The 27,706-nt window shown below is 37.0% G+C and overlaps 1 protein-coding gene and 2 long non-coding RNA genes across 3 annotated transcripts in view; 1 reads left to right on the top strand and 2 right to left on the bottom strand.

The window, feature by feature from the left end:
* Positions 1–9,667: 9,667 nt before the first annotated feature.
* On the bottom strand, positions 9,668–23,043 carry LOC124393360. Its single transcript, XR_006927312.1, has 5 exons — positions 22,971–23,043; positions 12,060–12,127; positions 11,311–11,376; positions 11,014–11,159; positions 9,668–10,280 (listed from the first exon to the last, which is right to left on the bottom strand). It is a non-coding gene; the product is annotated as an uncharacterized LOC124393360 (long non-coding RNA).
* The window catches only part of LOC124393358 (myb/SANT-like DNA-binding domain-containing protein 2), a 9,216-nt gene continuing 3,619 nt past the window's right edge, over positions 22,110–27,706 (top strand). Inside the window, exons 1-2 of the mRNA XM_046861114.1 lie at positions 22,110–23,576; positions 24,692–24,947. Of these exons, the coding sequence (XP_046717070.1) occupies positions 23,019–23,576; positions 24,692–24,947 (814 nt within the window). The 5' untranslated portion in view covers positions 22,110–23,018. The remainder of the gene's footprint in view (positions 23,577–24,691; positions 24,948–27,706) is intronic.
* Positions 24,783–27,706, bottom strand: part of LOC124393361 — a 25,527-nt gene continuing 22,603 nt past the window's right edge. Inside the window, exon 3 of the long non-coding RNA XR_006927313.1 lies at positions 24,783–24,917. This is a non-coding gene — a long non-coding RNA (uncharacterized LOC124393361). The remainder of the gene's footprint in view (positions 24,918–27,706) is intronic.

Here is a 27,706-nt window from a genome sequence, read left to right as displayed (position 1 = left end):
GGACACAAGTTGAGTCAAGTCAAACAAATGTATTGCAAATAACAGCAAACACTGTGATCCATGAAGACTAACACTTACAGAAACCATAGGACATGTGCTACAGGATAAGGATGTTTTAGTTAAATCACTGTTAAAACAGTTAAATCACTGTTAAATAGGCAGATGATAATAAATGGCACAAAGAGGTTAAAAGCAAGAGCAGGGCTTACAAAATTACTGTGATAGTCAGGTTAAGGTCCACAAACACCCCTCTCTCTCTCCCACTCCCCTCTCTCTTTTCTGACATGCTGATTATTGTGTAAGTAGATGGCCAGAGTGTGCCTGACTCCCCTGAGAGCTCTCTCTTATTCCAAACACAAAAAGCCAACTCACCCTCACTTCCTAATATAATGAGAAGGGCTTGTAATTACGCTTGAAACTTTTCATTTGCCTAATTATCACATTCTCGTCAACAGTTAATGTCCTATTAAAAGTGATGGAATCCAATGTTGTTTTTGAATAATCATTTGCTTAAGAGAACTCTACAATACATAATCTAAATATCTTTTTTTTGTTCTAGTCAACAGCAGACACACTATTAGTATTTAATTTTAGTCTATTAAAGTATAGCCCTGAATATGCACTGTGTAAAAAAAAAAATAGGTTATATACATTCCACTGCAGAAAGTAAATCTTAAGTGCCCTTGAAATATAGAGGGCATATGTAACATTAAAAAGAATTTGACAACAACCTGCCTTGCACAGACACCCCTAAATTTAATTGAAAATGTAAGAAAAAGTGCTAGCAGTGTTTCCACCTTGGACACTGCTTTTGCATACAAATAGTTACATTTGCATTAGCATAACACAGGAATGAATTCTGTGAAGATATTATTTTTATCCTGAGGAGGTGTCACATTTCTTATGTCATTTCGCATGACCATGTCTATTGTTGAAGTGAGTGATTGTTATTCATATACAGCATGAGGCCTTTAATTATCCTTCTTCTCCTGTGGGATATATCAATGAGGAGAAATCTGCTGTCTCTTTATTAGTGCATTAATATTGGAGGGGGGTGCATGCCAATGGCCACCTTACCTTGGCCACATTTGTCCTGCTTTAGGGGCTTGTGGGGTGTTGGCTGGATGAATATGTATGGACTGGTATGGCTTGGTCCCCAAGAGCCATGCGCCATGACAGCTTGATGGACGAGCAGTCCTCTGTTATCTAGGGGAGGGGATTTTTGGGGGGACAAAGACGAGCTTCCTCCAGTACCCCAGATTTTTAACAGAGCTAATGAAGGTCCGATGCTAATGAGAGACATGCCAGCACTGTGGAGGGAGTTCCACAACCCAGAGAAGGAATCCTCTGACTCTGCTAGAGTCTTGCAGAAACAAGGGAAAATTATATTAACTGTGATTAATTAGCTCTGAACAAGATATGAGAAGGAGTCTGAGACAAGAGGAAGTGTGCAGCAGGGCCAGGGGTTAAGTGTCCCAGGTTACAGTGGAACCCACTAGAGTATGCTAAAAGTTAACTATCTTATTAGTTAGACAGAGATGATGTCATGGATTAATTTGACATCAATGCTGTATCATCGGTGCATCTTTTTTAATCCAATCATCAATAGCAATCTCTCTCTTTTGCACACCAACACACATATACAACTTTTCTCCAACATCCCTACTAAGACCCACATAAAAGAGGAAGACAGATAAATATATTCTAGTTTAGCATTTTATCTCATTAAAAATAATCTTGGTTGATGCATTGATGAATTTTAAAAAGTCATAACACCAAATAAAAAATGGGGGTAAAAACATATTAACATTTACTTATGTGTCAACACAGGAGGGAACATCTGATTGATGCAATCTGATCTTTTCAAAGTCTGAATAGAAGGATTAGGGGTTCAGTGAATGGATAGGGACACAGAAGAGCATCCTGACCTTTTGTTGAATAAGAAATAGGTCCTTCAGGTCCTGAGAGGGAGTTAGTACACCACTCTACAGCCAGGTAACCTTACAATGTAATTACAATGTAATTACAGACAAGATTACTGTGGACTTAAAGTCATGTGGCAAAAATACAATTGGTGAATTATACATTGGATATGTTTACTGAGAGAAGAGAAGAGAAGAGAAGAGAAGAGAAGAGAAGAGAAGAGAAGAGAAGAGAAGAGAAGAGAAGAGAAGAGAAGAGTGGTGCGGTATTGAATAGTGCTCAGCATGAACTAAAGAAAAGGATAGAAGTAAAGCTCTGCTGCGCTACTCAGAAGCCCCTCTGTTCCAAATACCTTTTAATTAGACTCACAGCAGGGATGCCCCCTTACACACAGGCCTGATCTGAAATTTCGTCATCCATTTCACTTTCTCTAACGGTCTACTAACCATTAGCCCATTTTTCATAAATAAGCAAGACTACATACATTACACCAAGGTGACCTGGCAGGATCAAACCATAAACTTGTAAAAATAACTAAGAGGTCTATATTTGGCCAGAAAACAGTGCAGTGAATAGTAGACATATTAATGCCAATGAACCTGTCTTAATTTCATCTCAAAATATTCTACATTTATACTGATAGTCATAAAAATTTTACGAAACAAAATACGCTTATTTTCTAAGTTCAAGACATTTATGGAGTTGCAAAAGTAGGAAGCAGATGCTAAAAAAACTTTAAACCTTTTCAGTATAAACACAGGATCTGACCAAATTAAGCACTTTGACATGAGGTTGTCTGTCAGTCTGATTTTAACAGAAATCCTGGCTAGAAAGAGCTGCTGGCCATCTGCCCACTCCCTAGCGCACTGACATTTGGCTGGAGACCTTTAACCCTGCAGGAAAATGTCATGCTACAGGACTTCTGCCGAGAACAAAACCCCCTGAACTCCACACAGTTTAGAGGTGACAAGCAGATCCGCCTGCAAATGCACTTGATTCATTAGTGAGGCATTTTAATAAGACATTTTCCCAGATGGTTCAGTTAAATATGGCATTTCTTTTAACCTCTATCCTCTCTCTCTGCAACTGATACAACCTAAACTTACAACCTGAAGTCACAGCTCATCTGGAAGCCCATCATAAGCTTTACTGCCTCATTGCCATCTCACCAGTTTCTAAAACTTTCAAAAATTTTATCGCACTATTAGCAGAGTGTGAAATGTATATTGAATCAATCCCAATGGACTCTATGCAGACACAGATGCTAGCTCACCATGAAGCAGTTCCAGCCTTTATTGCGGTTATCAATCAGCAGCATTCAAAGTGAGGCGACAGCAAGTGGGCCAATTTCCACACACCGATACCACTCATTACGAGGTAGTTGAAAGGTAGCGGCCGATGAATCACCATGCTCAGTTTCAGAGAGCATGCATGTAAAAGAGCATGCTGGGATGTGCTTATAAATTTTGGTCACATATTAGGATCAAAGTTAATCTTTTTTTTATTTATATTTGACCAATTATCAGAATATTCAACACAACAGCTGCAGTCTATAACATAAAGTTGGTAAGAGTTTACACTTATGTAGTTGATGTATACAGAAATAATTATCTTAATCAATGTGAGGAGCTATAAGAATAAACCCACACTGCTTTATAGATGAGATGTTGATGAATGTTTGTGTTAGGTTATTTAGTAAAAATATAAAGAAAAGAGAACCATAAGACATGCTGTCATATAGTTGCTTATGTATATCTACTATACAATATATCGGCTGCCAAGGAATGCTTTGCTTTGACTTTTTGTCTTTTTCTGTCATTTTTTATGTGGTGAGCCAGCAACTCTTTCAGTTCATGGATTCATATGTTTGACAGTTATATATTTGCACTTTAGGAAGATTATACACTTTTGCAAGAAGAAAGCAGTCTCTACTTATTTGTTGCCTGGATACAGAGGGTAATTTTTTTTTTTTTTTTTTTTACAATATAATAAAACATACGTGACTGCATTACAGACCTTCTTATGTGCCAAGCCTGAATGTTAGAGCTCAACATTTCTCAGACATACCTTGTGATATTTTTTTTATTTTGTATATAAGATAAGAAAGAGAAAAACTGAAAGGTAATTAATGGATGATTTAATGCTCATGCCAAACCCATAAGCTGACAAAAGATTGTGTGTGTGTGTGTGTGTGTGTGTGTGTGTGTGTGTGTGTAAGAGAGAGAGAGAGAGAGAGAGAGAGAGAGAGATTGAGAGAGAGAGAGAGAGAGAGAGAGAGAGCAGATATACTTTCCAATAGAGCTGCACTTACTTACAGTATGATGCCCATATGCCAGCTGAATAATTAGTTGTTTAGCACTGTTATTAATCATAAATGAATGCTTTGTTTTTTAAAGCAAATACCTTAAAATACATAGATACAGCAAATTACAGTAACAATGTAAATAATTCAGCTTATAATGGTAATGATTGTTAATTTCTCTTTTTTCTTTTATGCTGAGACAGCTTTATAAAACCCTCAATGTCACCTTACATTGATATCAACCTTTTATACATTTTAAATCATTGCTTTTTAAAAGTTCTGTTAAATGTGCTGTAAATGTCATGTGCAATTTTAAAGGTTTTAAATAATTAAAATGATAATATAAATAATGATATTAAATTCAAGCTGCTAAAATCTATCCAGATAAGCCCTTAACTAGTCAGGTGAGCTAGATTAGCTAACTAGGCTGGCTAGAACATCTGATTATGTACCATAATTTCCGGACTATTAAGCGCACCCATATATAAGCCGCACCCACTGAATTTGACAAAGATTTTTATTTTGAACATAAATAAGCAGCACCTGTCTATAAGCCGTGTCTACAATGAAACTAATGAACTTTACACAGGCTTTAACGAAAGACAGTGTCTGTTACACAGTGTAACGGGTGAAATATGTTGTGGCTCCTTTAAGAACAGAGCGGCATTTTGGGAATAGTCTGCCGCCACATTTTTCCGCTATTACTGCGTGTGTGCAAGACCGAGGATTATGTCCTTATTATTTTCTGATGCTCATTTCTAAGTTTCTTTGACTAACCCGTTACGCTGTTGCCAAGAAAAATAAAAAAGCATGAGTTTTGGAAACCTGTCTGTGCTTATATGATTTCTGTTGCAACTGGAGTTAGCGAGCTCTCCCATGACCCAGACTCAACTCGTTACAACGGCTTGTATCTAAACAGTAGCCTACCAAGAAAGTCATTGTTCACCGTCTTCCTCCTTCCTTTTACAACTATTTCTCTTGAGAGTTTAGCTTTTGGAATTGTCGTGCGTTTAAAAATCTCCATCGGTGAAGCTTTTCTCCCGATGAGGTGCAGCTCAGAACACAGGTGAGGTGCGTTTTTTTCGTTTCCGTTTGGAAATTTCATTGATCTGATGTTTTGGTGCTCAGTTTTTTGGCTTGAAGCCTGTGATACTGGGAAAAACCCAGGAAAAATCCATAAATTAGCCGCTTCGTTGTTTAAGCCACGGGGTTCAAAACGTGGGAAAAAAGTAGCGGCTTATAGTCCGAAAAATACGTTATATAAATCAAACCAACATGAGGACCAATGAGCTGACGATGGGAGAAAATCTGGAATGTCTTAAAAAGAAAGAAGCCACTGGTTTACTAACAATCATACTTTAAACAGGACTATGAAAGAAGACAAAAACAGTTGATGACATAAACGCTGTGAGAACTGTAAAGAAAAAATGAAACATTAATTAGTGACAATACAAACAACCAGCAGAGCAGTGAAGTTCTTACAATCCAGCATACAATTACACCGAAGGCAAATATAGAGGCCATACAACAAGGGCCAACCCACTTATCAGCAGTAAGATTTAGAATGCCAAATTGAAATTTCCAAAGAAAAACTGAGATAAGTCACAAATGTTCTGAAACTAAGATTAACTATAAAAGTGATCGAAAGGCTCATGATACAAAACATATGAGCCCATCTGTAAATCACAGTGAAGGAAGAAATGTCATTACTTAGGCTTTGCATGGCTGTTTCAGGAACAAGCTCACGAATGATGGTAGCAGCAGAATTGATTAAGAAATCTACAGAAACATTTTGCCTGCCAGTTTAAAGAGAAATGTATTCAATCTATTTATCAAATGTAATTGGGAACAACTTCATCATGCAGCAAGACAATTAGCCGAAATAAAACAGAAACAAAAGACATCATCAGAGGAAAATGTGGATGGTTTAAGACTGGCCAAGCCAATCACCAGACTTTAACCCAATTGACCATGCATTTTACCTCCCAATGATGTAAACAATGAAAAGAATCTATGGCAAAAACATGGAAAAGCACCACTAAAGAATAATGCAAGTTTGGTGGTGTTAGTGGGTCACCAGTGTCTTACATATATTTTAACCAGGAGATAAGTGTTATTGACTTTTAAAGAATATTTGTTCAAATACTTTTGGACATTGTGTTTGTACATTTGTACAACACGTAGTACATGTAAATATAAAAATATTGTTAATAACCATAATAATAATAATAAGCATTTGATCTAAAAGGCCGATTTTTCAGCATATAGAATAAAAAACTAAATTTCCCCTGTAATTCGAATACTTTTTAGTGGAGAGTATCCAAGTGCAGCTAAGGCCTATATGTGTTTCTAGATTTTTCATCAGTGTGGTTTAAAAGTTGGATTAAAATTTCTTTATGTATATGTTATAATTAGATGCAATGTATTGTTTGAAGTTTTACTATGTATTAGTAGCTTCTCATTAATTTAGTAAGGTTTATGCTCCATCTGATTTTATTATTTTGTTTTAGCAGAGCAATTACTCAAGCCAGCTTTTTGTGTTTCCCCTCGTGGTATTGAGCAGTGACAAATCTGAGAGTGAGAATACTGGTCAGTTATAGCAGCTGCTGAAGCTAATAGTGTATTGAGTTGTGGACAGTGCTGGGGTCAGGGCCTGATCCCACTGCTCCAGGGGCCAAAATACAACCTGACTACAGCTGGGCCAGCACAGGCAACAGACCTGCTTCAGCCACCCTCAAAACCTCCCTCCACCCACACAATCCAGACTGACCAGAGCATCACTCTTATATTGCTCACAATGCAAATCAATCTGTGCCACAGTGCTTTATTTACTCTCACCACACTCCACTGAAGCCTTATTATGAAGCTTTCATTCACTCCCACATTTACCCCAACATCAATTTAAACAATGATGGAGCATCACTGCAACTCAAGAGTGATGTGGAGCAATCCAATTTTTTTTATTTCTTGACAGATAAAAATGGGGAAAAACACATTTTTACAAATTTTTTAAATAATTCTATTTCAAAAATTAAAAAAAGAGATTTACTTGAATTGTAAAATTCAATTGATTGAAGGGTTTTGCAATAAATGTATTTATTATGATAATCATTATTATTATTTCTTACCTAAAAAAACAAATATATTTATGCTTTATATATATATATATATATATATATATATATATATATATATATATATATATATATATATATATATATATATATATATATATTTCTCTATGATTTTTTTTTTTTAAATATAAAAAAAATATTTTTCTTTAAATTCCTAATGAACCTGAAGGTGCTGTCCAGTAATTTCAAGTCTTTTCTTTGTTCCTCTTGACGTGCTCATTTACATCTGGGAGTATGGCCTGAGGTTATTTTCAACTGCTAACCTACTTCAATTAGGTTCATCAAAAGACATTTAATTATAATGTAAATTAGCACAATTAACCAGCCAATGAGTTCTCTAATGTGAATATAATGCAAAGCTCATTATCCGGTAAATGTACATATGGCTGATACCAGAATTCTTCCTTTCACCCCTTTTTCAACTAGCTTCCTTTCATAAAGCAAAATTAACAGAAGGATGGAGAAAGGGTGCTTAAAAACCCTTCTGGTTGCATGTATAACATATGGCATAGGCATAACAAACATATGAAGAAGAATGTAGGAATGTGCAGGGGTGGGCCAAATTCTGAAATGATACAGAGTTAAGAAGCAGTTACAAATATACACTGTAAAGACAAAAGTATTGGGACACCTAACTTTCCCAGTCATATGCGTTTTTCCCCCCCAAACTATTTCCACAAAGCTATAGGCACACAGTTGCATGGGATTTCTTTGGCTGTATTAGCATTAAGTTTTCCCTCCTTCACTTGAACTAGGAGACCAAAATGTTTATTAGCATGACACTGCCCCTGTGCACAAAGCCAGCTTCATGAAAATATAGTTTACATGGTTTGGTGTGGAAAATCTTGATTGGCCTACTGTAGAGCTCTGACCTTAACCTTACTGAACATCTTTGTAATGAATTTGAATGCTGACTTCACTCCAGACCTACCTGACTTTACTAAAACCTTGTGGCTGAATGAGCACAAATATTCACAAGCACACTCCAAAATCTAATGGAACATCTTCTCAGAAGATTGGAGCTTATTATAATTGCAAATGAACAATAAATGTAAAATGGGAGGTTTAAAAACTACCCACAAATTTTATGGTCAGGTGCCCACAAACGTTTATCCATATAGTGTTTGTTTTATAAAGATAGATGCAACTTATTTTTATATAGTATATTTTTAAACATTAATTATTTGTAATAATGTAATATTAACATATGAATGTTCACAAACAACTATATGAATGAATAGCTGTTTTTTGGCCATTTTGACTGTAAAAAGTGATGTTTTAAATCCTGCACAGTACACATCATTTAATATTACATATGTAATTTATTAATATTTTAAAGATTTACAAATGTTTAATTTCTGTACTATACACAAATAGAATCAGTTTCCAAGACAAGATTACACACAAAGAAAGATTTCCCGAGACAAGATTACGTTCAGAATTGCAGTACACAAACACTTTCCCAATGCCAACACAATCCGAGGGCCCATGGGCACTTGAACTTGGATTCCCTTACTGACAGTCCCCATGTGACCTTCCTTTATATCCTCTGAGGCGTGACATGGCTTTGGCCCTGACCCTGATACCTATATTCTCTCAGAGAGCAGACGCGTTCCTTCATTACAGCCCCTCTCATTAACTATATCCCTGTCTACACTGCCCTAATGAGAGCAAGCTTTAATGTAAATGCACTCTAGCCTACTGATGAGGGGGCACGTGTGGTCCAGGAGTCTTGGCTGAATTAACCTGACGTCTGATGGAGAAGAAACACCTGGGCCTCACCGCTGGAGGGGTAAAACACGGGCGGGGAGCTCCTTGGAGACCAGGTCTCAGCTGTGAAATGCATGAAGGTAAATCCACATTGGGACAGTGGGTGGCTGTGATGGGCTTTTTCTCTTGTGCTTTGATTAGGAAGAGTGGCTATTGTTTGGAGATATGCAGGAGAATCCAGTAGGGCAGGACAGCAATTAATGAGATGAAGGATGCAGCCTATACAGATTTGTCTGGCATGTGCTGCCATTTTAATTTGTCTACTGCGATTTTCATTTGGTCCTTCCATGCTAGAAATATTTTGCCAGTTAATGGGATGAATATTAAATAATTGTTTCTTCTTATGACATGGGATTTATATCAGTTATTAAAAAAACTATGTTTAAACAAGTAAAAGTATCTATATATAATATTTTTATATCATGAGCAAGAACAATCTATATATTTGCATTATAAGTAAAAATGTTACTTTTTTCCATTATCCATCTACATAAATATCTTCTTGAAAATCAGTATTGTTTGTATAAAGGTGGCAAGAACTAAATTAGAAGAACACTTAAATGGTGTGGAATGTAAACATTTTCGAAACTGAATTCTTCGATATCTTTATCAACTTATATCTGGATTCCTGCGGTATCATCATAAAAGTGTCTAACGTGTTAATGCTACAAATAGAAGCCTGCAGCTGTTGCAATCAGCCGTGCTACTATATGTGTTTAATAATGATCTGCACTGGTTTAATTATATTCTGGTGTACAATCAGCCATAGCAATGAGTGGGCATGCTGATAATTTACGGTGCTATGATAATGATCTGATCAGGAGCAAGTTGAGGGCACTGAGATGTGACAAGAGTAAAAAAGCACCCGACAATAACGACTCACTCAAATCATCAAATCTCACTGTCATTGAGAAGAAAAAAAACACAGCCCTTTAACTTTTAACGTGTGTCAAGCAACATTTTGAATTCATGGTTTTAATTTCATTTTTTGATATACTGTGTAAGAACTCCAGCATTCCTTTATCATAGCAGAGCTCTGACATAAGAGATTACCAGCAAGGCAACACATTTGTGTCCCAAGGCAGGTCAGTCAGTCTGAACACTCCAAAATATGCCATCACCAATACAGGAAGAAAATTGCTTTCTGGCACCTAATAACACATGAAGACACTTTGAATGGAAAACATTAAAAAACAACCACTACAAAACTGATATAGTATCTGTGACATTTGTATAAAAAAATGTCTTATTCTTACTGTGAAAGAAATAAAGGGATACATTTTGTATTATTAAGTATTATCGAATTTCTCTCCTTATGATAGCCACTTCTAATAGCATTTCAGACACCACTTTACTTTTCTGAATAAAATCCATTCAAATTCATTTTAATATTTTGGTATTATTTCTGACATTATATTTTCTCACATTGCAGACCACTCTCAGTATAAAGGTAGTGCCATGGTCTAACCATAAGGGGAATTGTCTGATCTCTGCAATCTATGTGACCAGACTAAGAATATCAGCAGATAAATAGCTAAAAAGACAGAGAGAAGCGCTTCAGAAATGGGTCAGATCATGCTGCCTCATTCTTGAGCATGAGCAAGCATCAACCTTACCTCATTAATGTGTATGTGTGGCCATGCATATCAAAAGAGTATAATATGCGCATGATAAGCGATTCAAGTTGACGATTTGCATTAGGATATATTACACCCTATATTGTGATAGATTTATATTATTGGTTTTCTTCCTGGGAGAGCATTTGCGATAAACTGAACATTTTGTTCAATTGCTTTATATAGAGAGAATTGTATTGCTGGTGTTTAATGCCTTGATTATTTGAAATAATAAAGCATTATTTGTTGCTGTTTATGTCCACCTTACCTGTGATATCTTTAATGTTTTTTCATGCACATCGATGAACTGCAGAAAAGCATCTGAAGGACCTTTAGGAACTATATTTTCATCACAGCTGCCTGGCCAGGAAAGTGTTTAAAGGTTACAATGTCTCTTGATTCTTCATATCTAACCTTTAGGAGACATAAACCACATGGCGGTTGTCAAAAACACAAAAACACATACACTCTCATACACACACACACACACACACACACACACACACACACACACACACACACAGTGTATAACTCCATCTTATTCAGAAAGGTCACACCCTCTGACCTCATATGAGGTAACTGCTTTGTGGTAGACAGCTGGCGAGGCTGCTGCTGAATTGAGCTGTAGTCCCTGTAGGATGACAAATGACAGCTCTTCAGCACAAAAAATGAACTCAAAAGCATCACTTCACTCCTTAGTGGCCACTTAAGGAAAATGCATTCATGACCTGATCACTACAACACACGAATCAGATGCAAAATCTAATATCTTGCCTCGAACTAAAACTGTTCATATGGAAGCAGATCAATGAAGGTTAGCAATTATTGACATAAAACATGAAATTAATGTAATTATTCCCCATACCTTGATAAGAGACTAGAGCCTTAGTTGAAATCTAAAGTCAATAAAAACATGATCTAATATGAAAAATATTTTATTATTTTAGAATATATTTATATTTACAACAAAATGTGGATGGTGTGTAAAATTTAAATTAAAACAATGCAATTTTTAAAAAAACCCATAAACCCATAATTTATTCACAATGAAATACAGAATTTATAATATATATTATACATTTATTATTAATATATATATATATATATATATATATATATATATATATATATATATATATATATATATATATATATATATATATATATCATAATTTTGATGGCCACAATGAGTCTCATAAAAGGTGGGAAGAGGCTAGAAGGCTAGAAAAGTAATTCTTATTGGAAAGAACCAGCTGCAACAAATTAGTTTAATTGGCAACAGGTTAGTAACATAATTTGGTATAAAAAGGGTACCTTCGAGTAGCAGAGTCTCTGAAAAGTAGAAAAGGGGCAGAGGTTCACCAACCTGCAGAAAACTGTCTCTAATTGTGAAATAAATTCAGAATAATGTTCCTCAATATTAAATTTCAAAAACTGAATGAATGTATTATGATTTACAATATATAATATAATTAAAAGAATCAGAAAATCTGGAGAACACTGAATAATTAATATTGTTTGCCAGTTATCTTTGGGCCCTCAGGTGGCACTTCATTAAAAACAGGCATTATTCTGTAATGGAAATCACTGCATGGCTCAGAAACACTCACCATGCCATCTACAAATGCCAGTTAAAGCTCTATGATTCAGGGAAGAAGCCATATGTGAACATGATCAGAAACACCACCATCTTCTCTGGGCCAAAGCCTTGCATATTTCATAAAGAGAATGCTTAAACACATTCTACATTCATTACAACAACATGGCATGTAGTAGAATAGTCCGGGTGCTGACTTGGGCTGCAGGCAGTCCAGACTTTTTAAGCAATAGGAAACATTTGGCACATCACAAAAAATTTAAAACAAAAAAGACAAAAAACAGACAAAAAAGACCCTTGACTGTTCAGCAGCTAGAATCTTTATCAGACATGAATGGGACAACATTCCAAAAATCCCAAAATTCCAGTAACTAGTCTCTTCATATATACAGTTGTGTTCAAAATTATTCAACCCCCAATGCTGTAAATGGTTTTAGGGAATTTAGTGTACATTTGTAATTGTATTCAGAATGAAATCCTACAAGGACTTCTTAAAGAACCATATGCAACTAAAATGACATCAATTAGTTTTGTAATACAGTAGTAAATGTTTCTTTTGTGAATTCTTCATTGACATAATTATTCAACCCCTTAAAGACTACCACTCTGAAGAACAGAGGTTCAATGAAGTGTTTTCAATCAGGTATTGAAAACACCTGTGGATATCAGGGAGCAGCAATAAAGCCTAATAAGCACCAATTAGGCAGCTTTAAAATGACTGTGATACTCAGCTCCTTCTAGACATTTACTGGTGTGGTTACAAACATGGTGAGGTCAAGAGAATGGTCCAGGAAGACAAGAGAACAGGTGATTACTCTTCACAGGAAGGGCAATGGCTATAAGAAGATTGCAAAGATGTTAAACATACCAAGAGACACCATAGGAAGCATCATTCGCAAATTCAAGGCAAAGGGCACTGTTGAAACGCTACCTGGTCGTGGCAGAAAGAAGATGCTGACTTCGACTGCTGTGCGCTACCTGAAGCGAGAGTGGAGAAAAGTCCCGTGTGACTGCTGAGGAACTGAGAAAAGATTTGTCAGATGTGGGTACTGAAGTTTCTGCTCAGACAATACGGCGCACCCTGCGTAATGAAGGCCTCCATGCCAGAACTCCCAGGCGCACCCCCTTGCTGTCCCCAAAGAATAAGAAGAGTCGACTGCAGTATGCCAAAAGTCATGTGGACAAACCACAGAAGTTTTGGGATAGTGTTCTGTGGACTGATGAAACAAAATTAGAACTGTTTGGGCCCATGGATCAACGCTATGTTTGGAGGAGGAAGAACAAGGCCTATGAAGAAAAGAACACCTTGCCTACTGTGAAGCATGGCGGGGGGTCAATCATGCTTTGGGGCTGTTTTGCTTCTGCAGGTACTGGGAAGCTTCAGCGTGTGCAAGGTACCATGAATTCTCTTCAGTACCAGGAGATATTGGATGACAATGTGATGCAGTCCGTCACAAACCTGAGGCTTGGAAGACGTTGGACCTTTCAACAGGACAATGATCCCAAGCATACCTCCAAGTCCACTAGAGCATGGTTGCAGATTAAAGGCTGGAACATTTTGAAGTGGCCATCGCAGTCACCAGACTTAAATCCGATTGAGAACCTCTGGTGGGACTTAAAGAAAGCAGTTGCAGTGCGCAAGCCTAAGAATGTGACTGAACTGGAGGCTTTTGCCCATGATGAATGGGCGAAGATACCCGTAGATCGCTGCAAGACACTTGTGTCAAGCTATGCTTCACGTTTAAAAGCTGTTATAACTGTAAAAGGATGTTGTACTAAGTACTAAGATTGAATGTCACTTGGGGGTTGAATAAAACTGATAATGATGTGAGCTCAGAAAAGACATTTGTGGTTATTTCATTATAAATGTTATGTTATATTTGTCTGACCTACACGTGCCTCTTTGATTTAATTGTAAGCAGGATGACTGAATGATCATAATCAATGTCAAACCGACCAAAACAATCAATTTCAGTGGGGGTTGAATAATTTTGAACACAACTGTATATATATATATATATATATATATATATATATATATATATATATATATATATATATATATATATATATCCAAGAACTGAGAAGACTAGTTTTGGGAAATGAATGTTGTCCTATATGTGTCATATGATATAGGATTCTAGCTGCTTAACAGTTCTGGGTTGTACTTTGTTACATTCTTCTCACTTCATGATGTACCAAATGTTTTAAAATGGGGAAAGGTCTAGATTGCAAGCAGGCCAGTTCAGCACGCAGACTCTTATACTACAAAGTCATGTTATTGTGATAGATACTAGATAGATACAAGCTGCACATTCCACAGGCAATAATGCACTCCCTTACCAAAAAAAAATGCAGTTTTTTTAAACTTAGCACTGATAACAAGCCAGATCATCCCTCTCCTCTTTAGTCCAAAAAGGACATCTTGTCCATGGTTTCCAAAAATAAATTCAAATTTCAATCTGACCACAGAGCATAGCATTTATAAAGAACACAATTATGCATTCTTTTATTTATAATGAACAAACATATACATTATTTTTTTAACCGCTTTATATCTGTAAAGCTACTTTGAGACAATGTCCATTGTTAAAAGCACTGTACAAATAAAAATTAATTGAATTTAATAGAACAGTTTTAAACTTTGCCTCGGTACATTTTAAATGAGCTTTGGACCATTGATGATAGTGGCATTTCTATTGTTTGCGCATACTTTGTTCTTTGCATGATAGAGAATTTCAAAATGACCTTATACATTATACATTTATGTATTTGTTAAATTCTCCCTAATGTCCTGACCAATAATGTGTTGTTAAAAGCTTGACATTTTTGTTCCGCACAGCATTGTATAGTGTGAGCTTTAATCATTAGTAATTAATGAACTAAAGTGAGAAAGAAAGACAAAGAGATATTCTCTTTCTCTCTCTCTCTCTCTCTCTCTCTCTCTCTCTCTCTCTCTCGGTTGAGTTAAACGTGCTCCTGAGGTTCCAGTAACCACTGTTCCTGCCCCTCTTCCCTCCTTGGATCTTCCCACTTTGTCCAGGCCTGCCTCTGGATAGTGTTCTCTTCGATTAGTGGCCACTCTGTGCAACTGGAGATAGTTTCTCATTAACGTTAGGGTGGTTCCATGAAATTCAGGAGTAAGAACAGGAGCTTTGAGGATGGATTTGGTCTGTAGTTAATGTCAACAGTCTGCTACACTAACTCACTACCTCAACATCGTTTATCAGTAATAAATTGACTTTCAGTGCAACCCAGATGAGGATAGGTTTCCTCTTCAGTCTGGTTCCTCTCAAGGTTTCTTCCTTATGCCATCTCGGGGAGTTTTTCCTTACCACGGTCGATAAACTTACACTTATAAAGAACATCTTATTCATTTTTATCATTACATTATCTGTGTAAAGCTGCTTTGAGACAATGTTTATTGTTAAAAGTGCTATACAAATAAAAATTAATTGAAATGAATTTTTCATTTTGCATGTGGCATTCAAGAGTGAATTATTCCACCACATTTTAATTATTTGTAATTTTATTAATTTTATTAACAAGAGCATGTGCTACCTAACTTATAGCAGATTCAAGTTTAGTGGTATTTAATATAAATTATGTGATGATATTTGTCCATATTTTCTGCTTAAAATTTTTTCTAAATAAAATGGATTTTTGTTTTTCAAAATCCTTGTAAACACACTTATTTATTAGCTTCATCTATTATTTTATTCATAACTGCTATATTAATTAATTAGCCATTGTATTTAGTAACAGTGTAAATTATTGTCTTGGTCAAAACAGATGTGCATCTGAGTGAGTGGATTAAACAGAATAGTTTCCTATCACCGGATTGATTGGTTATGCAGCATACAGCAATACTAATCATAGCATAACCAGCATACATTAGTTCACTGGCACAGTTTACCAAAAGTGTTGTAGCATCTCAGCATCATATCTGCAAAAATGTTGTAATTTACAGTTTCAGTACCAGCTAAAAAAGTGCAATGTGTAGGGACAAGGACATGTGTATATTATATTGGTTTATTTCTTTCTGCAAAGAGAGATTTAGGGATACATGTCTCCCAGCAAATCTGAGAGGTGTGTAGGTCCAACCCTTCTGAAAACTTGTTACTTGTAAGTCAAATAAGTATTATAATCAGAAAACAATACATTGACAAGGCATAACTTTATGGTCTCCGATCAGGCATAGCATTATGACCAACTGCCTAATATTGTGTATGTCCCAATTTTGCTGCCAATAAAGTACTGACATGTCCGGTATTAAAAACATTAACTTCTTCAACAATATGTTGGATCAGACCACACAGGCCAACCTTTACTCCTCATGTTCATCTGTTCATCTGCCACCCATGACCCTGTCCCTGGTTCACCACCTTTCCTTCCTTTACCCACTTTTCAGATACTAACTACTGCAGACCGGGAGCACCCTAAAAGAGCTGCAGTTTTGGAGATATTTTGACCCTGTCGTCTAGCCATCACAATTTGGCCCTTGTCAAACGTGCTCAAATCGTTACGCGTTACAGTTTTCCTTCTAAATTTTTTAATAAAATGTTCACATGCTGCCTAATATATCCTACTCATTAACAGGTGCCAATCAGTGTTATTAACCTTACCAGTCATAATGTTGTAATTTCTTAATGTTATGCTCACTTGGTGTATAACCTCTGGTATGGGCAACAAAAAAGTACAAAAAAAGATTTGGATAGAACATAAGGGTAAGTTTATCATTTTAAATTAATTATAATAAAAGAGGGTTTTTGAGTCTCACCACCAGATGCCACCAAAGATCTGTGTTCATAAATGTCTCATTTTAAAGTATAGGAATGTAATGTGTTTTATGAAAACAAAATAAAATTAGTAGATATACTCTTATAAAATATGTAGGACTTATGCATATGTATAAATCTGCAAACTGAAAATACCCCCATGATAATCTATCTAAGACTATGGTAGTGCATATTTATATTAATACAGTATAATGGGAAATTAATTTACACATTTTCTTAAAGTACGAAAGCACAACAATAAATGCATAATTATTAATCCCTGTGAAAACGGAAAATAACTTTTTCATTTATCATGTATATAGATTAAAATATTCAGACAAGCCATATATGGTTCTTCCCCAAACTGTTACCACAAATATGGAGACACAACTGTATAGGATATCTTTTCAATGTAGAAGAAATAAGTGTTCCCTTCAATAGGAGACTGAAACCTGTTTCAACATGGCAATGCCCCTGTGCACAAAGCCAACTCCTTGAAATGCTTCAAATGGGTTGGAGTGGAAGATTTTAGGTGGCGTACTATAGTGCTCAGACTTCAATACTATTGAACCCCTCTGGGATGAAGTGGAACACTGAGTGCACCCCAGAGCTCCTCATCCTACATCAGTACCTGATTTTACTAATGCCCTTTTGGCTAAATGAGCACAAATCTCCACAAGCACACTTCAAAATCTAGTGGAACATCTTCTCAGAAGAGTGACGGTTATTATAACATTGAATAGAGAATAAATTGGAATGAGATGTTCAAAAAGCACACACGGATCTTTTGTGCATATAGTGTATTTTACAGCAATTAGTCAGTTACAGCCAATCTATCACCATCAATGCAAGCTGGTGAAGTGTAGTCAGTTTGGTCATGGGAATGTAAACTGACCCTAAATTCACCCTGAGTTTTCTCTAAGTGTTTAATACTGCACTATTCTTGCCTTTCTGATTATGAACAAATAAAGCTTTCTTATAGCTTTGAACATAAGATGCATTTGATTTACTTCCACACCTACTTTTCATTTGCTCCAGCAGTGCCTCAGACATATGCCGCATGCCACATGCCTTATGTACAATATCACCTGTTCAAGGAGAACCCTAGATTGATATTGACTACTTTTAGGGTAATATGTAGTGGGATGTGTTATATGGCCTTGAAATTGGAAATGCACACACAAAGACACACGTAATTTCAAGCAAGGACGATTGATTTTGTCTCAAGTGTCTAACTGGCCATATAAGTTGCTTAGTGTCTTGCATAAAAGAATCTGTCAAAGGCATTCACTAGTTCACTATGCAAAAGCACTTAGGATTTGCATATGCCTTGAAAAAAACAAGAAAAAATTACACGTGAAAATACTTTTTACTAAAAGTTGCTAAATATTCAGCTCTAAGTAGTAAGGCCACATAAGGAAACAATTAAATAGTAATGAATGAGTTATTCTTTTCCTTGTACAAAATTATTAGATTATACAATTTGTATAATTATTATTAGCATCAGGATCAAACGACATTTGGTAGTTTTTTAATAACCATTATTATTTTTTATCAGAATTACACCACTAGTATGTACATTGCCTGTCAAAAGTTTGGAAACACCTAGACCTTTATCAGTTTTAAGATTCATGCATGTTCCTTTTGTTTTTTGTGCAACAAACTATGTAAAAGGTAAAAATACAAAATAATTGAACAGTAAATGAGAAAAAAAAGACAGTTCTGTAGTCAGATGAGTCCAAAATGTGATTTTTTAACTTTAATTGAGAAAATAATAGACAGAGGAAAGATGTTAGACAGGAAAGATGTTAGCAAACTGCCTCACACCATCAGTCAAACATGGAGGTGTAAGATTGATGGTTTGGGGCTGTGTTTGGAGCAGGAAAGTTTGGGGATTTATTTAGGCTGAGAGGAATATTGACCCAACATGGCTAGTCCATCTGAACTGTAGCTAATTGGAACCAACTTCACCATTCAACAAGACAATTTAACTGAAGCATGCGTTCAAGCTCTGTAAGCATTATTTTGAGAGCAAACAAAACTGGAGTGTTATCTATCATGGAATGGCCTAGTCACCACACTTAAATTCTATCAAACTACTTTGGGATTAACTGGATCACAAAGTTAGGGAGAAACATCCAACAAGTGAAGAACACCTTTGAGAAGTTTTACAAGAGGCATGGCAAAGTATTTCAGCTGAATATTTGAAGAAACTAAATGTACAGATGCCAAAAGTGTGCAAAGATGTTATTCATGCTAATAGGGGATTCAATGAAAATAAAGGTTTAACATCTGTACATTTCTATATTTGTTTGGTCAAAATATGTTTGTTGCATGGAAATAAAAGGAACAAGCATGTGTTTTTCAAGACTAGGTGTTTCTCAACAGAAGACTAGGTGTGTCTCAACAGAAAATGACATACTGCAAGTCATCCAATCTTGCAATCCCACCACCTGCCATATGCTTCAGACCATCTCACAAAATCTCCTGCCTTCATCTCCACAATCATCAACGGGTCCTTAACATCCAGCTATGTGCCAACTACCTTCAAGCAAGGGTCATTCCCATCTTAAAGAAACCTGCTCTGGATCCATCAGATATCAACAACTACAGACTGGTATCACCCCTCCTTTCATTCTAAATCTCTGGAACACACTGTTTTAACCAACTGTCTGTCTATCTCTTACAAAACAACCTCTATGATCCAAACCAGTCTGGTTTCAAAGCGGCACAATCCACAGAGACGGACGGTTTTGGCTGTTTCTGAGAAACTGCATGCTGCTCGATCAGCCAAGTTGTCATCCGTACTTATCTTCCTGGAACTTTCAGCAGCATTCGAACACAGTCAGCCACAAGACCCTTTTGTCTACCCTCAGGAGCCTCGGTATCTGCGGAACAGCATTTTCTCCCTCAGATACCACAGCTTCGCTCGGATCTCGGTGTGCTTGACAGACATATCTTCATGAATGAGTGCTCATCAATTAAAACTCAACCCCAGCAAAATCACCCAGGTGATTCTTCTCTAGGTCAAGATCTTTGAATTACATGACTCTCTGCTCTCCCCTTCAGCTACTGCTTGTAACGTTGGGGTAACTATGGACAATCAACTGTCCTTTTCCTCACATTTTGCTAATGTGGCTTGTTTCTGTCGATTTCTTCTCTACAACATCCAAAGGATTTGACCATTTCTGTTCCTCACAAGCTGCCCAGGTGCTTGTTCAGTCTCTTGTCATTTTGAGACTGAACTACTGCAACTCTCTGCTGGCAGGTCTTCCTCTGAACGCTATTTGTAGACTGCAAATGATCCAAAACGCAACTGCATGACTTGTGTTCAATCTGCCCACTCCCTTCACTGGCTTCCAGTAGCTGCACATATCAGATTCAAAACACTGATGCTTGCCTACAAAGCCAAAAATGGACCAGCACCATCTTACCTTAGAGACCTCATCACAACTCGCACTGCACCACACTGTCTGAAATCCTCCAGCACTGCTCGACTGGTACCACCTTCTCTCAGAATGAGAGGTAAGTATACTTCAAGGCTCTTCTCTGTTCTGGCAATGATGTGGTGGAATCAACTTCCCCTAGATGTCCATACAGCGTAGTCCCTGGCTATCTTTAAGCAACAATTGAAGACCTTCCTCTTCCTAAAACACCTAAATTAGCACTTTCCAAGTTTGCTCTGTAAAAATCAAGAGCTATGTTTATATTAAGTTTGTAATCTAGCATGCCAGTGTAGATTAATTTATTTCTAGGGACTCCAAACACTTTTGTACGTCACTCTGGACAAGGGCGACTGCTAAATACCGCAAATAAAAATGTAAATGTGTTTTGAAAGACATTGTAAAACAATGCTGTAAAAAACACCATTCAATGTCAGGCATCTGATACTAATTTACTAAACACAGACATCTGTGCAATTTCTATTGCAGCTGCTTTAACTGCTATAGAGAACAAAAAGTTTTTGACAGTAATGAAAGTGATGAAATCATGTTTGGAAACATTGTTCAGTAACTGATGTAGAATGTTAGACACTGTGGAGCACGTTAAACAACGTGAAGTTGAACATGTGAAAAAAAACCTGATAAAGTTACAATTTTAAAAATGTTCATGAAGTCATAGCAAGCTTGGGAAAAGACACAAGGGAATAAGCTCACTAATCTCCCTTAGCAACAATCACCTTGAGCTGCCTCATTATCGATACAAAATTATTATCTAAGAAAAACACGATATTATTAATGCTTACAGTAACAAAAAAAAAGATAATTCAGGGCACATTATATATGTTTATAATTGTTAAGAGGTTAATAATGTAGTCTAGTTTTTTTTTTTAAGAGAGAAAGAGGGAAACATTTAAAAGATGTAAATATGTATTAATTGTTTAAATGTTTGCACTAAAGCTAATTTATTGTTTTAAAAGCCAACATAAAGAGATGTTCAGTTAGGACCAGTTTATGCCAAACTGTCAAATATAGACAACTTTTTAATGAAAGAAATTGCAAGCATATACGCACATTTTATAATGTAAAAAAAATGTTATGTACTTGCTGATTAAAAAATGGTAAATAAAATAAATAAATAAATAAATAAATAAATAAATAAATAAATAAATAAATGTTTAAAAAGCCTAAACTTATAGATAGCAGCAACTACAGTTATTTACTCAGATTGTTACAAAATTTTATAAAAAAGGAAAAGAAAAATTAAAAAAAGAATCTCAGCAAAAATGTAGCAAAGGACAGTAAATCTGGATGTTTAGTGTGCAAATATTAAAAAGGGAAAGTCATCACGTTTCAGACTGAAACGATTCACGGCTTACATTTTTAGCCCATCAATTGTAATGTTTTGTCCAATATATATTTTACATTACATATTTTATTAGATTTTATTGGTTGTACACATAACTTAAGTAGAACACCAAAGCATATAAACATGTCTTTCTAGGCTCTTGTTGATGTGCAATGTTGACATAACTTTTATGGAGAAAATCCAATTTACAAACAGTTATGAGTTGTTGTAGCAGAGCTGAGTTTATTATGTTTAAAAAAAAACTAACTACCAAGAACATATTGTACATCGAAGACCATAGTGTACACTCATAAACCGTGTAAAACAGTTCTAAAAGACTATCTAAACTTTGCGGCAGTGGAATACTACCTTTTTGTCTATAGGTCCTGTGCCCTGATAATCTGTAATAAATATTGTAGAAGTGCAAATATTCAACTCTACAATACACTGTGCTCAATTACTCCACATAATTCCATATATTTTCAGTTACCAATCAAAACCAAGTTTTATCCTGATCCTGCTGCTTGCAAAAAAGACTGACATCACCGCCTAGTGGACAAAATGAATAAATGATCTATTTCAATTTCAGAATTAGCATTGTAAACATGCATGTGATATTGTGATATGAAGTTGGGTGAAGGGGAAAAGTGTTCAACAAGGGACATGATAGATTGTGTATTTAAGTGTGTTACACTTTTTTAACCATTTGTTTTTCACAAAAAATGTTACATTACCAAACTTTTTATTTTACCTTTTCTAAGGGTTGTCTAATCAATTTTAATTTGAATATTATTCATAAGAACATATTTAATTAGCCCATATTTGTAGTTCATTTACTTTTAAATATTTATTTATGCTTATCAAAATGGTTTTAATCGTTTTTAGTTATTTTATTGATTGTTTTCAAATGCAAGATTTACTTTTTGTCCAACATTTACATTTTAATTAAACGCTACAAAAAAGAAAAATCTTGATTGATGAGTGATTTCAGATATAATACTTGATGGCCTTATTTACACATTTCTTTACATACACAAGAAAACATTTTGTGAGGAGCAGTACCGTGATGCCAGTCTTCATACGATTTGGTTTTGAACAAAAAGAGAATCGATGGTATTGTCAATTCCTAGCTGCCATGGACGGTCCGAGTACGCATGCGCAATCTTTCCTCTTCCCACTACCCCTCCTCTTAGCAACAGAGCAGCAGCAAAGATGGCTGCCCCCAGTAACGCCGAGCGCTCTCCTGAGAGGTCGGCGCCGCTGAAGACGCCGAAAACCGAGCTTCCGTCCCCTGAATCCGACGAGCTGAGTGATGGCAACCAGTACCATTCCGACTCGTCCGCTCCCAACAGATTCCCCTCCTTGAATGTATCCATATCGTCAGCGCTTGGGGCCGGAGGCGGCTCGGCCTCTGCCTCCAACAACAGCAGCAGCGGCGGCGGATTCACGGTGTGTCGCGGCATGTCGTGGACTCCGTCCGAAACCAACGCGCTCATCGCCGTGTGGGGAAGCGAACGACTCGCCGAGGCCCGCATGCAGCAGTTGGAAGTCGCAGGGACCGTGTTTTCCGGAAAAGCCCCCGGACCGGCTATGTATGAACGGGTTTCGAGAGCCTTGGCAGATCTCGGTTATGACAGGACTCCGTCTCAGTGCAGGGAGAGGATGAAGGTAATGTCCGAGCCGAGCAGCACTCATCGTTCAAAAGAATACAGAACCCAAACCTGATAATAATAATAATAACTATTAAAGCTTGACTCGTTGCTGCTGGATTGTTGATAAAGGTGACAAAATTAAAATTCACTGTCTGTGACTTATTCCATATTCCATTTGACATACCTGAATATAACATATATAATATGCCTAGTGTTTCTGATAGATCTTTCTTACTAACTTTGTCATTTACTGTTGACCATCAGTAATCATTGACCTGCTAATAAATAGTTACATAAAACAGACTTTTCCATAATAATAAATCTCATAATTTGCTCCAATGAGTGTTATGGCATGTACCTGGTTTTGTTTATATAGTACGTTTGGTTTTATAGTGTTTTAGTGTAGCGTGGATCCTTCTATTGTGATCTGTAGCATCTTTGTATGATTTTACATCTTGCATTACCACAGGTCGTTTAAGGTGATATGATGTACGGTGAGTAAATAGAGAGGACATTGTTAACATGGGACTTACATTAAATGCACTGTGATTTCTTAGTTGGTCAAATTAAAACACAGGTTATTGACAGCCTAAACAAAGTGTGCGATGGTTTCAGAATCATCTGTACTTATACAAGTACTCGTTTATTCTTGTCTGCAGTGGAGAGATTAATGCATACTTCCTGTAATGCATAAGCTTGGTGACACTCATGTTGGGATCTTGGGATACACTCCTCTATACAGAGCTTTTTAAGATGCTTTCTATTTTATTTTTTTAATTTTTTTTCCAATTCAAACCACCCATTCCCAATAGGGCGGAAGTTTAGAAACTGATCTTGTCATGGGTTTTGTGCTTCTTTAACCACAATTGATTTGGGAGCATGTTTGGCTTATTATTCTCTCAGAAGCTCCATCGATAGACAAGTATTAATTTTATTCAGAGAAAAAAAAAAATTTCTTCCTTTTAAATACTAGAATATTTGATCTTCAAAGCCCTTGAACGATCAACCTGAAAACATCAAAGAATGTAGAACGGTAGAATACTATGGTTGTTGGCAATTGAATTGTCAGGTATCTTATAGGTAAATTTTGGAAATATAATCTTAAATAGAAAATGTTTTGGTTGCTCACAGACACTACGGAGATGCTACAGCCGCGTGAAGGAGCACGGCATCGGGAAGAGGAAAAGCAGTTACTCCATCGAGCAGCTGGAGAAGGTGTTTGGCCAGGGTGGCTGGGACTCTCAGAGCTGCCAGCCTGTGCTGATAAACAGCAGCGGCCTCTATCAGGAGATGGAGTCGGATGGCAGCACGATGGAGGATTACCCTCAAGAGGACTGGTGCAGTCAGGAGCTGTCTGCTGCTTTCCAGGAGGGAGAAATAGAAGCTGGTGAGTAAACTATAACCTGTACACTTTGAGAAATAAGCTGGAAAAATTATCTTTGCTGCTATGGTGCAGGGGTGTGTGTGGATGGACAGAAAGGGCCTTCACATTCCTAGTGACCATCTACAAACCATCCACTGACCTTGACTGATAGTTTGCTGACACCAATAAGTAGCGGTTTACATTTTCAAAATACAAAACACGCACCAGGCACTTTATAAATGTTCATGTGCTCATGCAACTCGAGCAGCATCAGCACTGCAGTGCATAAACACACATACAGGCCCAGAGCTTCAGTTAATGTTCACATCAATCATCAGAATAAGTTCAAATTGTGTATTCATTGACTTAGGTCAAGGCATGGTTGCTGGTGTCAGATGAGCTGGTTTGTGTTTTTTTAGAAATCGCTTATTTCCTAGGATTTGTATACAAAAAAATACATATATAATGGCATGAAAACCAAAAAACATAGTCACAGATTGCCCAGACTTGCTTGAGCTAATAAAAAAAATCTATGGTGATTTTAAATAGAAACTCTTTACACCCATGTTGAGCAGAAAAGCCGCTAACAGCATGCTGAACCTTTAGTTGAATGGGCTACAAGAGCAGAAGGATAATACTATGCTGCAGTACACCATTTTCAAAGCAGTGCTGAGAAACCATGTTAGAGATACAGTTTAGTGAGAAAACAATCCACATATCGAATATTGCTCACAAATTATTGGTCACTTTCTAAATAATAAAAGTCTAATACTGTATTCAATATTTGAACACTTTGTATACCATTACAGAAGTAGTTTTTGAGGAATCAATCCCACCAAAGGACTGACTGGAAAGAGGCTGATCATCAGATTCATGCAGCTGTGAGGTTAACCCTGTACAAACTAGAGGAGGTGCCTAGTGATGAAGTGAGACTTCAGGAAGTTGCGTGTCATTATGTCATGCCTATAAAATGGAAAACCATTGTCGGAGAATTACAGTATCTCACAAAAGTGAGTTCACCCCTCACATTCAGCAACAACACTATAGACAATACTATAAACTTGGATATATTTTAGTCATTGTGCAACTTGTATAGCAGTACAGATTTACTGTCCTCTAAATAGAACTCAATATACGGCCATTATTGTCTAAATAACTGGCAACAAAAGTCAGTGAACATGTCAAAACTGTGTCCAAACTGTCAATGTTTAGCGTGAGCACCATTGTTATCTAGTACTGCCTTAATCCTCCTGGGCATGGAATTTACCAGAGCTGCACAGGTTGTTGCTGGGATCTTTTTCCACTCCTCCATAATGACATCACAGAGCTGCTGGAGGTTATATCCATGGCGATTCTCCACTTTCCGCTTGAGGATGCCCCACAGGCGCTTAATAGGGTTAGACATACTTGGTCACTCCATTACCTTTAGCTTCATCAGCACGGCAGTTGTCATCTTGGCAGTGTGTTTGGGGTCGGTATTATGTTGGAAAAAGTCCATCTAGGCTATAGTTGTGGAGAGCAACAGTTCTCACACAAATCCTCAGAGAGTTATTTGCCATGAGGCCATGAGCCATGCCGAACAGCCAGTGATCAGTATGAGAGAATTGTACTCAAAGCACCAAATTTTAACTGCTCTAATTAAAGATACACAAATTTGATGGGCCTGTTGAGCGGACAAAAACATGAACATGACAAACTGTACATGTGGCTTTGCATGGTTACACGACGTACAGCTGTTATCACTTAGGGTGTACTCACTTTTGTTGGCAGCTATTTTGGCTATAATGGCTGTATGTTGAGTTATTTTCAGAGGATAGTAAATCTATACTGCTATACAAGCTGCACATTGACTACTCTAAAATACACTATATTGCCAAAAGTATTCGCTCGTCTGCCTTCACATGCAAATGAACTTGAGTAACATCCGATTCTTAATCCATAGGGTTTAATATGATGTTGGCCCACCCTTTGCAGCTAGAACAGCTTCATATCTTTTGGAAAGGCTTTCCACAAGGTTTAGGAGTGTGTTATTGGGAATTTCTGACCATTCTTACAAAAGCGCATTTGTAAGGTCAGATGTTGGACGAGAAGGCCTGGAACGCAGTCTCCGCTCCAATTAATCCCAAAGGTGGTCTATTGGCTCTGTGCAGGCCAGTCAATTTCTTCTACACCAAACTCACTTATCTATGTCTTCATGGAGCTTGCTTCGTGCACTGGTGCGCAGTCATGTTGGAACAGAAACGGTCCCTAAACTGTTCCCACAAAGTTGGGAGCATGAAAATGTCCAAAATGTCTTGGTATGCTGAAGCATTAAGAGTTCCTTTCACTGGAACTAAGGGGCCGATCCCAACTTCTGAAAACCAACCTTACAATGCAGTCAGACAAGTACCGTTCTCCTGGCAACTGTCAAACCCAGACTCATCCATCGGACTGCCAGACAGTGACGCATGATTCATCACTCCAGCGAACACGTCTCCACTGCTCTAGAGTCCAATGGTGACGTGCTTTACACAACTGCAACTGATGTTTGCATTGCACTTGGTGATGTTAGGCTTGGATGCAGCTGCTCGACCAGTCATTTCATGAAGCTCTCTATGCACTGTTTTTTAGCTAATCTAAAGGCCACATGAAGTTTGGAGGTCTGAAGTTATGGACTTTGCAGAAAGATAACAGATAAAAGGTGACCTGTGTGCACTATGCGTCTCAGCATCCTCTGACCCACTCTGTGATTTTATGTGGTCCACCACTTCATGGCTGAGTTGCTGTCGTTCTCAATCGCTTCC

Source organism: Silurus meridionalis, chromosome 11 (genome assembly GCF_014805685.1).
Source record: "Silurus meridionalis isolate SWU-2019-XX chromosome 11, ASM1480568v1, whole genome shotgun sequence".
Classification (NCBI taxonomy): domain Eukaryota; kingdom Metazoa; phylum Chordata; class Actinopteri; order Siluriformes; family Siluridae; genus Silurus; species Silurus meridionalis.
Note: the sequence above shows the minus strand (reverse complement) of the source record. Positions and strands in the feature narration are given on the sequence as shown.